The sequence below is a fragment of the Glycine max genome, chromosome 8 (genome assembly GCF_000004515.6).
Source record: "Glycine max cultivar Williams 82 chromosome 8, Glycine_max_v4.0, whole genome shotgun sequence".
Classification (NCBI taxonomy): domain Eukaryota; kingdom Viridiplantae; phylum Streptophyta; class Magnoliopsida; order Fabales; family Fabaceae; genus Glycine; species Glycine max.
The window spans coordinates 6777747-6791687 of NC_038244.2; the positions used below are offsets into that span (position 1 = coordinate 6777747).

Here is a 13941-nt window from a genome sequence, read left to right on the forward strand (position 1 = left end):
TTTCAACTGATGATAGACTACCTTAAAAAGTAACTTCCGCAAAATAATTAAAACGGCTGGCATGTTCTTCAAGGTCTCTTTCATAAAGGAGCAAACTGAGAAAACTAGAGATATAAAATAGCCATATCAAAATTCCACATTCAAAATACATGTTTGGTGATCCAATCCTTCATGTTCAGAACGAATCATCAACATCAACCACTTCTCCAAATTGTGTTGTACCTCAATAGTTAAGCCTAGTTAATAAAACTAAAAGGTCCTCAACTTGTAATCAACAACCTAAGGTCTTCATATATTTTTTTTAATCAAAATTTGAACTGTCTTCATGATTCAAGATACCAGAACCTACAACAACAGCAAATACCACAAACAAGATATCAATGCATCAAGCGAAATACTCGCAAGGAACTCATGCTTAAAAACCTGCATGATTCGTAAACAGATATGCTGTGCAATGTAAGAAATATTCATGATTGATAGTCTAATGCAATATCAGAATAATAAAGTATGACCTCTAATGCCATTAATGTATACCACATATCTTATCCTTGACATCTAATGCACTATCAATAAAATTTAACTCTTTTCAAAAGTTATTAAAGGTATCAATTAACCAAATTTGTCACTTGGTGTAATTGATCTTATCCTTGAACTATTTTTAAAAATTAAAATAGGTCCTTATACTTTAAAAGTTTATAATTGGGTCCTTAGGTAAAGTGCAGAGATCAATTTAAAAATTCCCAAATAGTTAAAGGAACTATAGAATAAAAAACTAGGAACATATTCCCTGAACTATTTTGAAAATTTTCAAAATAGATCCCTATTCAAGACTTTTAAAGTATAGAAACCTATTTAAAAATCCTCAAATAAATCAGAGATCACATATCAATCTAATCTTCTTAAATATAATGTTAAATTTTAAAAACTTGATATTTGAATAACTAGAGTTCCTCAAAATACAAATCTGATGGTTATATTTTCAAATAAAAAACTAATTGTGCAATGGAAGGATATAATGTAAAAATTCATGTTGGACATAAATGAGGTATCCTTACCATTCTTTACTTGGAGTCATATCTTACGGGTTCTCCTGTGCTTTCCATTACCACGGCGTTTGTTTTTAGCTATTTTCAACTTCTTTTTGGATTTCTTCCCTATTCCACCAACAGGCTTTAAGGAAGCCATGCTTTGGCTTCCATCAGCCACCTCCACATCTGGCAAATTTTAAAGCAAATAGGGCATATTAGATTGTTCTTGCAAGGCAATCAGATACCGATAAAAAAATTTTAAAAAAGCATGATTTTGGATTTGTCTTTAACAAAATATTTTTTTTATGCAACATAGATTTCACAAACATATAGTAGATCCTAAGAAAGATCACAAATGATAAGCAGGATAAAGCAAGTAACACCATTCTTAAACACAGTCCCAATCAGCATGAATGGGCATTCCCCAATTAGCTTAGCTCTTTGGCTTTTAGAAGAACAGAGTCCACAGATTTAATTCTCGGCTTACTGATGTGGAGCATAGTAACATTCTTTCAGCAAGAATCAATCCAACATTTTGAATTTTGATTATCAAAGTTCTTTTAACTGAACAAAATTCTGCATTTTAACTTTGAGAAAGGCTTCATATAATTGATTAATCTAACATTTTAACTTAGAGAATCAATCCAACATTCTTTCACAAAAATCAACATATAATCAGAATTACTCAGAAAATTCATATTAATCCACACATTTCACATAAACAATGCAAAGGGAAGGAATAAAGTCATAAACTATAGAGTAAAAAGAAGTGATATGGTACCCATGTTGGTGTTGTCAGTGGAAGCGGATGCTTCCATAGCAGTATTTGGTTTCGAAGGAACCTCCAGCTTAGGGGCGGCAAGGGCAGCCTCTTGGGCAGCAAGCTTAGCAGCTTCTTTCTTGTCATAGAAAGGTTCAACAATCTCCCTCCGAATAGCCCTCAGCCTCTTCTCCCTCTTCGATCTCAATGACTTCGCCATTCTCTTGTACTTGACTACTTCCTTTCACCTAGCTATACTTCAGTTTGTTGGATTACACAGTATTACTTGTGCCTGCGTTAGTAATTAGTAATTAAGTTCAACTTTTTTATTTACTTAGTTCTAATGTTAGGAACAAATACTCAAATTCATTTAATAGAATTTATTTTAATTTTTAATTTTACAACAACACCGTACCTATTGGGACAGTCCAACATTATCAAAGAAACAGCGAGAATCAATCCAACATTTTGAATTTTGATTATCAAAGTTCTTTTAACCAAACAACACTCTGCATTTTAACTTCAAGAAAGGTCTCATATAATTGATCAAACTAAGTACACAGGTAAACGGGATATTTATTACTGGAAGTGAACTGGAACCAACAGAGGAGAAACTCCCAAAACCATAATACTTAAACAAACCCAACAATTTATTTTTCAAAAAAACGACACAGACAAAAATTGAACATGAAGCATAACATAAAGAGCAAGAACATAAGAATAAGGTTGTTCGAATACCTGGTTTGGTTTGTGGAGGCACAGAACAGAACAGAGCTCAAACGAAGGCAAACTGCGCCGAGAACTCTGCTTTATGGAAGAGGCGGTGTTTTGTTGTGTAGCTTTCTTAGGTTATATGAGATGAGAAGGGAAATTGTACGAGGATAGAATAGTCTTTTACACCGAATGAATTATGGGTGGGCCTATCTTAGATTATAAAATTGGGATGGGCTAGTAGATTGGAATGGGCTATTTGGGACAGCCCTTCATGTTTTTAAAGCCATATATATCGTTTTCGTGAACGAAAAAAGAAAATCTATTAATTTAGAAAATAATTTTCGAAAATCAAATTAAAAACAATCTTTAAAAATAAGAAGAAAGAAATATGATTGTACTGAGTTTTTTTTTTTTATATATATATAGCTTGTACTGAGATTCCTTTCTTATTAATAAAATGCCAGCTAAAATATTTTTGGTACCTATAGTTTGGCAATTGTATAATTTTTTATTTTCCAATTTTTTAACCAATTTTAGTGCCTAGTATTTTTTATTATGCAATTTTGGTCTCAAAAATTAAATAATACCAAATTAATATAAAAATTAGTTTCTTTAATTTAAAATATTCTTAATTGCCTTATTAAAAAACACACGCTCACACAAATTAAAACATCTACCCCTCCCACATACCGACCCAGTTATGTTAATCATAATTAACTTTAATTATCATGATTATCATTATAAAGACATAAATATTATAATTATTATAGAATAATAAAATAATAAATATATTATTACGTACAATATTTACAATTAAGGCAATTAAAATGATTATCATTTATATAAGATATGAAATTATTATTACTTAATTATCTTAAATCTTAAAAAATGTAATAGAGAATCAATTATCATTTTAATGTGGCTTTTTTTATTAATTAAAATGTTTAAAATCTTAAAACTCCTTTTTAGATTGTATGTTTAACCCGCAATGCAAGGAATCAGATATGTAAATAAAATTGGCCAGTACGTATCTTCTGGGATGCTAATTACAATAATATGGTGCATGGATCCCTGATATATGGGTTAGTGATTACTAATTAAAGCAACCACATGAAAAAATATGAATTATGAACCACAATCATTGTTTCATTTGGTGTAGATGGTTTAGTGACACCTTATTCAGTTGGGACACGCCTTCCTGCTACCACCCCAAAAATGTAACAACTATTCAGCACCACAAAGTATAGCAGTGATACCTGATGAGAGGCCGTTGAAGAGAAGAGATGTCATAGAGTTTTTTCCTTTGATGCTGCCATTGTTCATGCTTTATTGAAAGCACTAGTTTTAGCAACCCAAACTCCATCTGAATCTAAAGTATCTCTTTCAGGCCTTGCCTTGTGCGATAAACTTATTAGAACCCTTAATAAGGTAACCATTTTTACCCGCTGAGGTACCATGGAGCGAGTTTACATAACTCCCCTCACACCATCATCACACTACTTAACTAACCGAGCTTGAGACCCTCTTAGCTAATGTATTCATTCATGATATAATTAAATACATAAAACATACCTGAAATATATGTGTGATACATCCAACTAATAATGCTGGCATGGCAAAAAAAAATGTTATGTGGTAGTGAAGGAGCTCACACTAAACCTGTGTTGAGCGTGGGCATTTTGGTCATTTACCGAAATTATCAACTTTCGGCAAAAGTCCTGTATGATTATTTCAATGTATCATTCTTGGATCCACTGAAATTCATAGATATAATAAGAAGCCTTATCGTTATGTTATACTTAATTTTAGAGAAGTTAACTCAGCTGCAAATGCTCTTGTTAAGCATGGTTTACGACTTTGGAGATAGGCTATAGGATCTTTGAATTTCCTCCTATTTTTCAATCTGCCTGTGTTGGCTATGATGCAGCCATTTCATTTTTTCGTTAGCTAATAAAATGACAATATACCAATCAACAAGTGTTTTTAGTTTTTTAGAGTCGCCTAAATGGTGTTAATAATATTTGACTTGAGAGATTAGAAACACTTATTTTTAAAAATTTAGAAACCAAAATATTCAATGATAAAGTACAAGAACTTAAATTGAGAATTTTAGAAAGTATAAAAACTAAAACCATTTTTTCCAAAAAAAATATGGATTTATTCGTGAAATTTTAAAAGATAAGAGAAAAAAATGCAATTAACTTTTTAATTGCAAGGACCAATTTTTACCGACCATTAAAAATTTCAAGGTCTAAATTGATGGACAATTTACAAATTTAAAAATCATTTTATTCATTTCAAAATCAATTTGACCATAAGTTACTCTTTTAAGACTAAATTGTGTGATGATAATTTTAGGAATTATTTTGTAATTTTATTATTTATAGGGGTGCGGTTAATACTTTAGTATCCATACTCTTACTCATTTTCACTAAAATTTGTGGATGAATCTTTAGTCTTCAACCATCTCTATTTATATATATATATATATATATATATATATATATATATATATAATTTTTATTTAGATCTTTTTTCAGATAGCCATGGAGTCAATAATTTGGATAGAATTGTTATTTTCATCGATGTGAATGGGTCCATAAAGTACCTGGTTAGTTTTTTTAAATCATATGAAAATTTTTAAGTAGAGATCCCTAGTCTATTTTTTTTAATTGGCTTATTAAATTAGTTGATCACAACTTAAAATAGTAAGAAAATAAAAATTATAGTAATTTTAAAAACCTAAAGATTTCAATAAAAAACATTATCAAAGACCTAATAATATTTTTTAGTTCAAGAACCTACTTAAAAGTTATGACATAGCTAATAGTTCAGAAAAGAAGTAAATAATTTAACAAATTTTTTTTTGTTGATTAATATTTAAAGCAACCACTTGAAACAATTTGAACCACAACCATTCATTCGTTCAGCTGGTGGAGATGGGTTTAGTGGCACCTTACTCTGCTGGAACATGTCTTCCTTCCCTTCAACGCCTTCCAACCCTGCAAGCCCAAAAATGGAACAACTTCTCAGCACCTCTTAGTTGCCACCGCCAAGTGAAATGTGCTGTCCAAGTCCAACCACAAGTAGCACCACGAATTACACCTGATGAGAGCCTGCAGGTGAAGAGAAGAACTCTCATAGGCCTTCTAGCATTTGATGCTGTCCTTGCTTATTCTTCATTGCAAGCAGCACCAGCAGCTGAAAATCCGTGTGAATTTCAAGTGGCACCTTCAGGCCTTGCCTTCTGTGACAAACTTGTGGGAGCTGGTCCTCAAGCAGTGAAGGGACAGCTTATTAAGGTATTTTAGTATACACCATACACATATTAATTCATAATATAAATACATATAAAGCATTCCTGGTACCGACAATTGGTTGGTCCGAGTGACATTAGGCTCACGTTTCTTAAGCATGTGATCAAGAATTTGAATCCTGACGTGTATTGAGAAAATCTTGTTGGGATAGGACACCCTTTGTGTGCCTAATATATATGTGTGTCATGTGTGTATGATACATCCAACTTAATATATTCATGATGGCATGGCACAAAATTGTTGTGGTACCGAAGGAGTTCACGCTCAACCTGTTTTGAGCTTGGGCATTTTGGTCATTTACCGACACTTTATCCACTTTGGGTAAAGTACTATGTTATGTTTGACCAATATACTTGCTTCCAGGCGCATTATGTGGGGAGATTGGAGAATGGGAAAGTTTTCGATAGCAGCTACAATCGTGGCAAGCCACTAACCTTTCGCGTCGGTGTTGGAGAGGTATGACAGTTAATGTGCTGTGTTTTTTTTTCATACAATGTTGATGTAAGCAGCAATATACAATGTTGATTACAAATTTTATTGAGCTTAATGGTGTCAGTGTAAAAGCTTTTACAATGTCAACCAATTAGATATTATGGTTGGCTTGAATTTTAATATCAAAGTCAACAAATTTAATATTCATGGTAGTTTATGATTAGAAGACAATTTTAAACAGAAATGGAATTGCTTCTTAAGAATGGTTAATGAAAACCATGGAGTAAATTTCCATGTTTATTTAATGAGCGCCCCCAATCATAAGTAGTCATATCATAGAGTACCCTTTATGGACAGTCATGTTCTGGATTAAAAGTTATCCATGAATCAAATAGGTCATTAAAGGTTGGGATGAAGGCATTATAGGAGGTGATGGAGTTCCCCCCATGCTTGCAGGTACCTTTTTTTTTATCAGTGTAAATTCATTGTTTATGACATGCCTAGGTAAAATTGTTTACTTTTTCCTAACATAGGAGGGAAACGTACACTGAAGATTCCTCCAGAACTTGGATATGGCTCAAGAGGGGCTGGTTGTAGGGGAGGCAAGTACTCTTTTCCTTTTTCTCTGTGCTGCTAAACAATACTTTTTCTTTGACATTATATTTGTGTGGAAAATAAAGATGAAAATTTGTTTGCTCTTGGTTGTTTTGCACTTTGTGAAACTCTGTCGATAAAAGATTATGTTTGTGCTTTATCTTTAATAGGTATTAATGTATAGTGTTATTCTAGGGAAAAATACTGGTTCCTTTAGTTTATGATCTGCTTAATCTTGAATATACAAGAGCTTAGTGTGATGATTGTGTTGTGGCACTCAGCAAGTGACATAATAATGCAGAATAAGAGAAGCGAATGGGCTCAATAGAAGCTCTATTTCTCTGGGGGGGGTTTTTTTCCTGTTCACTTAGCAGTGCAGGAGAATAAATAAGAAAAATGCACACTTATTAATGTCATGAAAAGGATAACTTGTTAGGAAGTTTTTCTTCTAATAGTGGCATTACTTAATATTACAAGCTAGTAGCGGCAAACATATCTCTGTTAAACTTGCATGGACTTTTTAAGTATACAATTTACAGGAGCTATTTCTCAATAATAGAGAAATTGGAACCATTAAATTAAGTTCTTAAAGAAAAATCATTTGTGCAAAAACCATGCCAAGACATATCTCTGTAGAAAGTTTTTTTGTTTTTGTTTGGTGAATATATTTCTGTAGAAAGATGTTTATAAAACAATAGGGAAAACATTTGTACAGCAAATTCTGTAGAGAAACTGGAACCTAGGAAAGCATGTCAAGCTGCTGTAGGCTAGCAATGTTCTGTTTTACGGATGAATTTAAATTAGTACTGTACCCGTAGAGGTGTAGCGGTTGATAAGAAGAACGGTAATCATAAGAATTATGCATTGCCTTATACACACAGAACACTTTTCACATATTCTTTTTCTGCATGAATTTTTCTTTTACCATTTTCCTTAGTCAAGCAAAAACTTATGCCTAGTTTGATGCAGGTTCATGTATCATTCCTCCTGATTCGGTATTATTGTTTGACGTGGAGTTCGTTAGCAAAGCATGATTTACAAAGCCGTGAGCTGGCAAATTGCCTTCTTTTTTGTTTGGAGTTTGGAGCTTACATTTCATATAGTAGAAATTTTATAATTTAATATCAAAGTAAAAATTACTTGATAAATGCATGACTAAGTAATAAACATGCTATGTTGTTGATTATCCAGCTTTGATTTCAGTATAGAAATTGTAGCCGAAAGTTGAACAGTTATGAGCTACGGTTCAGCACTGAAAAACCACTCCTAAGTTCAAACAAAGAGAGGAAATAATACTGAAGAAAATGGAAATGACCAAAGAAAGAAAACAGTCGGTAAAGGAAAGCTGTCAAAGCACTTTGTTTGCTTTTGGCAAAGCAAGCAACCAGTTCTTTTTATCTCTCTTTTTTTTGTATGACAAACACTCCAGAGTCCTAGTGTTACAAAGCAGTTAAATTGATTCCTAATAACTTATTAAAGTGACAAGACCCCCTGCAATCAAAAGTGAAGGCCAAATCATGTCTCATTGCCTAAAGAGATCTAACGTACCTCCTCTTACTAGCTGTGTTCTTACATTTGAAACTTAAATTTGTTTCCTATTTTCTGAAGTTTATATAATAAAAAGTAAAAACAAAAAAAAAATTAAAAAAAGAAAGCAACAAAAGTTTGTTTTACTATTTCCTATACAAACTTTCAAATAATATTGAACAAAATGAAAATAGAAAACGTTTTCTCAAACTAAATAGCGTCTAAGTTTTGAGTTTAATGTTTTTATGAGATGGAATGCGGTCGAAAATGCCCCTCCATGCATAGCTTCCATTACATTTAACATTGAATTCAGTAAACTGAACTGACAAATTGTTTGAAATGTGGACGTATTTCATCCCACAAAATTTGAAAGGACAGTTTATGATGCTTATCACTTTGGAATCTTGGTAGCTTTATCCCAACCTTTGAAATCATGATTCAAGTGTACCAACATAGCTACCAGAAATACAATACACAACCATTTAGACAAGGAAAAACAACTAAAATTAACCAGTATTTTTTTCCAATTAAGTTTGTCAGATTCTAATGATTGATGAACAAGATAGGTATGTATGTACTATATATACTACCACTATCCAACAAGAAGAAAGAGACACTGGATGGAGATGTAAGAGTTGAGAGACAGCTTGCCATGTTTTGCTTCAATTTTAAAAGGAATGGGACAAAGGGTACCAAGGGAGTTCCAGAGAAAGTGGTGAGGATATTTTGGGATATTGAGGAAGAAAGATATTGACCCTTCATACGCTGCTTTGGATGCCAAATCCATGTAAACTTTTTCACGCAAAACAATGTTGTGGTTGAGGGAGGTTTCTTGCTCTTTTCCTTCATTTCTCCTTTCACTATAGCGTGCAGTGAGCAATTAACCTCCTCGTCATAAACAAAAGCACCCAAAACCATTACAAATTTAAACCATCATTCCCTCGTCGTTTTTTTATCCAATAACATTAACATAATGATGACAACAATTATATAATATAATCTCATATACGCATATCCTATAATGTTTAAATCATTACTACACATGATCAAGCTTCCGATTTCAGAACAACAATGTGAACAAAGACTTCACTGATATCAAACTGCTTTGAAGCCTTAGAATTAATCCAAATTAATCCTTTGCAAATAGATAAAAACAAAACCCAAAAAAAGGTAGAGAAAAAAAAAAGAAAAAGTAAAAAAAAATGAAAGCCATACACCTCAAGGTTGGTAATAATACTTTTTTTTTCCTTTTTTTTTGTGGATCTTCTTTCTTCTACTACTTAATTTACCTGTTTGAAATGGGGTTTGGACCACTTGGGACTTCATGTGCACTAGCATTGAAGATCCTGTTTTGAGATTGAGAGTGTTGAGAGTGCTCTCTCTTTGGAACATGAATGCTGCCTTTGCCAGTGTCTCCTAGTGCCATATCCTTCTTGGAATTTTGTTCACTTTCTTCTCTTGCTGAAGCAACTACTTTGGTGTTCCTCTTCTTGGCACCCTCTTTGTTAGATGTTGAAGGAGAAAAGTTATTGTGTTCTAGCATGGCCATAGTGAAGTGAGAAAGTAGGAGCAAAGAGAAGAAAATGGCCATGCAAGTGGAGAAGGAAGATGCTGTATCACCAGCCATGCAAAACAAAAGGCCTTATGAAAATCATCCGACAAGAAGCATAGCTAGCATGGTGATCATCAACAAAGTATGTGAATATGAAAATATGGTGAAATTTTTTTTGCAGCTCAAGGAGACAAGGTGACAAAGAGAAGGTAGATAATTGTTTTGGCGAAGATAGTGGGGGTTAATATTATATAATGAAAAAGGAAGTTTAGGTACATATAAAAGAGAGAAAGAGAAAGTCTTCTGAATATATATGAAAAGGGAAAGCGGGGATTGATGAAAATTTCTGCATGGTCATATTCAATTTCTTTGTGATGAGTGCCAATGTGATTGCAACAATGGCATTGGCATGATGACATCCAAATCTAAAGTAAACAAACTACACACACAGGTGGCACGACACATGAAGTGCCAAGTGGCATCTAATTAAACACAGTTGTTATTAGAGTTACCTTATTCAATATGTTATTAAAGTTAGATAATGACCCACGTAATTAAATTACTTGAAATAAGAAATTTTCTTAATTAATCCAAAATCATCAATTAACAAATAACAAAAACAAGACGTTAAAAAATCGCGAGATGTCCCACAAAATATAGGACGGTACGACTCGCGATTCTGCGCTGAGCCATTAATTTCTTTTTGACTTAACAATAATTTTTATTTTTCCTTCTGTAACTTTAATTTCGCCTTTTAATTTAAACTATTTCTCAACTTTTTAAGTTCTAATTGCGATATCGAATTCAGGTACCAAACATTTATTCTTACTCCCGTAAAAGAGTAAAAGTGTAAAACATCTTGAACAACTTCAAGTACTGCTATAATCATGTAAAAAGGAAATAGGATAGAGAACCAAGCACAGATTAGAAATTGTTGGAAGCAGAAACAAAGAAATAAATATCAATAAGCATTGACAAAACTGTATTTGCTCCTAATATCCCCTTCATTCTGGTCCATGAGAACTTCAATGTTGCCTAGCTTTGCCATGAACTGATCTATGGATCAGGATCCACATATTGGGTTGTAGCATCAGGATCCACATATGATCATGTTACATAAATAGTAAGTTATAATTAGTAACAATTTTCCTATCAAAAAGTTAGTAACAACTTCAATTTAAATTCTGAAGGAAATTGGAGCCAATAATGTATGTGGCTGTATGTAATAAATGCTTCATTTAGATTAAGGATTGGAGAAACTCAACCAATATGGACCATCCAAGTGGTATCCCTCGAACACATGTTACAATGCTTGCACAAGATACTGTCTTGGGGCAATTGTTCTTCATCTTTGCCTTTATATGGTCAATCACTAATTCAAACTCTCCGTGTCTCTTGCTTGCTTGTATTGTCCTCTCACTTCCATGATTACATCATGGTTGAAAAGAATAGAGGCATCGCATCCCTGTATTACTATTGCCAAGATAATGTGTAGTACTACAATAGAGAATCAAAATTAATGACATTGATATGAGAGAGTTGAAAATATTGTTATCTAACTTACACAGAGCAATCGGGGAAATGTAACCTTAGGAGACTAGTAGCTGAAGTCACCAAAAAAAGGAGACTAGTAGCTGAAGTGTATTCCTTTTGAATCCACTCATTCACTTTTCTGGATTCAAATTGTTAAGGGTGTTAACGGAAATGGCCTCATGTTTAACCCCGTTTGGCCACAGCTTGCAGAAAATTTTCCTTTGGTTAAAAAAATATTAGCCCACAATTATATAACTCAGCCTGACCTGGAGTAAAACATAGTGGTTTCTCATGAGCTAACTCAAACGGGCTAAACCGACCCAAATTTACAACTCTACTTTTAGGCAAACTACTGGATATAAAAATGATATCTACCATTTTGTGTAATAATGTAGACCTTTAAGTTGAATTGATTATTTTTGTAAGTAGCTAGAATACTTACACGGAGAACTATGTAACCAGCTATAATGAAGCTAAATTTCATACGCAACTGGTTAGTGTTTATGATCACAAAGGAAATGTCCTCAAAGAAATAGGAAGGGCGAAAGAGAAATTTTATTTATTTTGGTTGAGATTTGAGACCTTTATGAGGTCAGATGATTGATGTCCAGCATTATTCAAAAATATTATGAAAAGCCTTAATTATTTGTGTATTGGGTACCAAAGGGTCAAAGTGTTTATGTAAGTTAATTGTTTGTTTATATTCTGTTCTCTTTTTAACTTCAAAGGATTTGTCTTATTCTCTTGGATAAGCATCTCTACAACGTACAGTTAGTTGTGTTGAATCGTAATTAATAGCCAATCGTGGATTTATAGTCAAATTTCTCTTATTCTAAGCTTTTTCGTGAGAGCACAAGAGTCGGCGTTATCCACCTTTTCCAATAACAGTCCCATTGTCTTTTTATTTGTAGCATTTTTCAGAATTACTTTTTCTAGTGTCGTTGATTATGATGAGTATTAGATGGAAGAAACATTGATCGAGAACTATCCAAGAGATTGCCCAAGTTATAACCAATGGCTGAATCAGATGACACAGAATCTCTCAAAGCATCAAAGTTTCCCTGCACAGCAAGAAAGAAAACTAGAGTATAGAGGAGTGACAACTGAAGATGCTTGACTAAAGTGTTGAGTTCTCATTTACAATCACTTGTCACCCATTTCAATGCATTTTATTAACAGTTTTAGTCCATAGTGTCAACAAGCTAACCAATTAATAATAATGATCAGTGAGTCTCACGAAGAAGTCACATATAATTTTATTTAATAAACTATATTTTTAATCTCTCATCAACTAATTAATACTATTACTTGACAATAAAGATAAAAATTATAAAAAAAAGCATAAGAACCAAAATAATTTAGAAAAAAAACATTTAATCCTAAAATTTATGACATTATACTTTATGTAATAAGTAAAAACTTATTAAACAAATATTTTTATCAAAACTTATTTGTTATCTATCACGGGTGAAGATCTTTGGGGAGTGATTTGATCAGCCAAAATATTCCTACTTGCTTCTTAAATGAAACCAAGCCTGACCAGCCTCCCAACACTCATCCTTTTTCAATTTTCCTTTGAAATACTATAATAATATGGAATTAGAATGGTGAACCATACTTGAAAAGACTAAATATATTTGGAGAACTACTTTACAGTTAAGATATTAAAGAGTTATAACATATATGATTTCAGAAGGGAGGGACCAACTAGGAAATAGAAAAGATTCACATGCATTAAGCAGATGCCAGATACTCATACAGAGGAGCTTGGCGGTGCTATATAATCCCAAATGTTAAAGGGGATAAATACGAACAAAAGGCCATGCATGCTATGAAACAAAAAAAGAAATAAAAATAAAGAACATGGTATACTAGCAATCGATGTACGGTCATTATTAAGTTAACGATGGATTGCATTGGCCCGTGAACTATATTGGATAAGTTTTGAAGACCAACGGGCTACATGTTTTGTTGCACTATAGTCTATAGGCTTGCCAACCCCAATTGACTTCTTAATTTTAATATATCATCATAATTAGAGTATGTTTTTCTCATATTCATTTTGGTAGAACGGAATAAACGACGGATGCATTTTATTTTTATTATTACTTTATTGGCTTAAATCCCAGATCTTATTTAAGAAAATTAAGTTAAGCCAAAACACATATATCATGTACTGCATCCTCTCAAGCTACAAAAGTGTTATTCACTCGAATAACAAATTCGAAATCGAAATTCATCAATAGGCAGATACATTCCAAGAGATAGCATTATAAATGATTGAGTTATCAATCCAAATTAAATTTTAAATTTCTGCTTAGTGGATTGGTATGGAGCCGTGGACATAAATAAACCAAGAGTATAAAGAAACTTGAATTAATTAACATTTGTTTTATCATCCATTAGGATACAGTAACATTATTGAGTAGACAAAACATTAAAATAAAAGGCTTTTGGAGTACGCAAAAGGGTTACGTGCAACCT

At 32.7% G+C, this 13941-nt stretch overlaps 3 protein-coding genes across 3 annotated transcripts; 1 reads left to right on the top strand and 2 right to left on the bottom strand.

The window, feature by feature from the left end:
• Positions 1-96: 96 nt before the first annotated feature.
• Positions 97-2646, bottom strand: LOC100777859 (uncharacterized). Its single transcript, XM_003531067.4, has 4 exons — positions 2527-2646; positions 1810-2080; positions 1056-1214; positions 97-345 (listed from the first exon to the last, which is right to left on the bottom strand). Exons 2-3 carry the CDS (start codon positions 2006-2008, stop codon positions 1072-1074), a joined length of 342 nt encoding a protein of 113 aa, XP_003531115.1. The 5' UTR covers positions 2009-2080; positions 2527-2646; the 3' UTR covers positions 97-345; positions 1056-1071.
• A 2768-nt stretch (positions 2647-5414) lies between these two features.
• Positions 5415-8035, top strand: LOC100778390 (FKBP-type peptidyl-prolyl cis-trans isomerase 3, chloroplastic-like). The gene is made up of 5 exons (NM_001254116.2): positions 5415-5804; positions 6183-6275; positions 6647-6707; positions 6785-6853; positions 7815-8035. The coding sequence occupies exons 1-5, from the start codon at positions 5442-5444 to the stop codon at positions 7877-7879; spliced, it is 651 nt and encodes a 216-aa protein (NP_001241045.1). The 5' UTR covers positions 5415-5441; the 3' UTR covers positions 7880-8035.
• Positions 8036-8919: 884 nt separating this feature from the next.
• LOC102666388 (CLAVATA3/ESR (CLE)-related protein TDIF) lies at positions 8920-10303 on the bottom strand. Its single transcript, XM_006586296.4, has 2 exons — positions 9662-10303; positions 8920-9257 (listed from the first exon to the last, which is right to left on the bottom strand). The coding sequence occupies exons 1-2, from the start codon at positions 9997-9999 to the stop codon at positions 9233-9235; spliced, it is 363 nt and encodes a 120-aa protein (XP_006586359.2). The 5' UTR covers positions 10000-10303; the 3' UTR covers positions 8920-9232.
• Between the last annotated feature and the right edge of the window lie 3638 nt (positions 10304-13941).

Bases quoted from the DNA above. Each gene is read 5' to 3' on its own strand.
- LOC100778390 (NM_001254116.2), top strand. From the start codon at position 5,442: ATGGGTTTAGTGGCACCTTACTCTGCTGGAACATGTCTTCCTTCCCTT. The intron at 5,805-6,182 runs GTATTTTAGTAT...ACTTGCTTCCAG, and splicing joins TGAAGGGACAGCTTATTAAG to GCGCATTATGTGGGGAGATT. The intron at 6,854-7,814 runs GCAAGTACTCTT...AGTTTGATGCAG, and splicing joins AGGGGCTGGTTGTAGGGGAG to GTTCATGTATCATTCCTCCT.
- LOC100777859 (XM_003531067.4), bottom strand. From the start codon at position 2,008: ATGGCGAAGTCATTGAGATCGAAGAGGGAGAAGAGGCTGAGGGCTATT. The intron at 1,215-1,809 runs GTACCATATCAC...AAAATTTGCCAG, and splicing joins CACTGACAACACCAACATGG to ATGTGGAGGTGGCTGATGGA.
- LOC102666388 (XM_006586296.4), bottom strand. From the start codon at position 9,999: ATGGCTGGTGATACAGCATCTTCCTTCTCCACTTGCATGGCCATTTTC. The intron at 9,258-9,661 runs GTAAATTAAGTA...TATGACGAGGAG, and splicing joins CCAAACCCCATTTCAAACAG to GTTAATTGCTCACTGCACGC.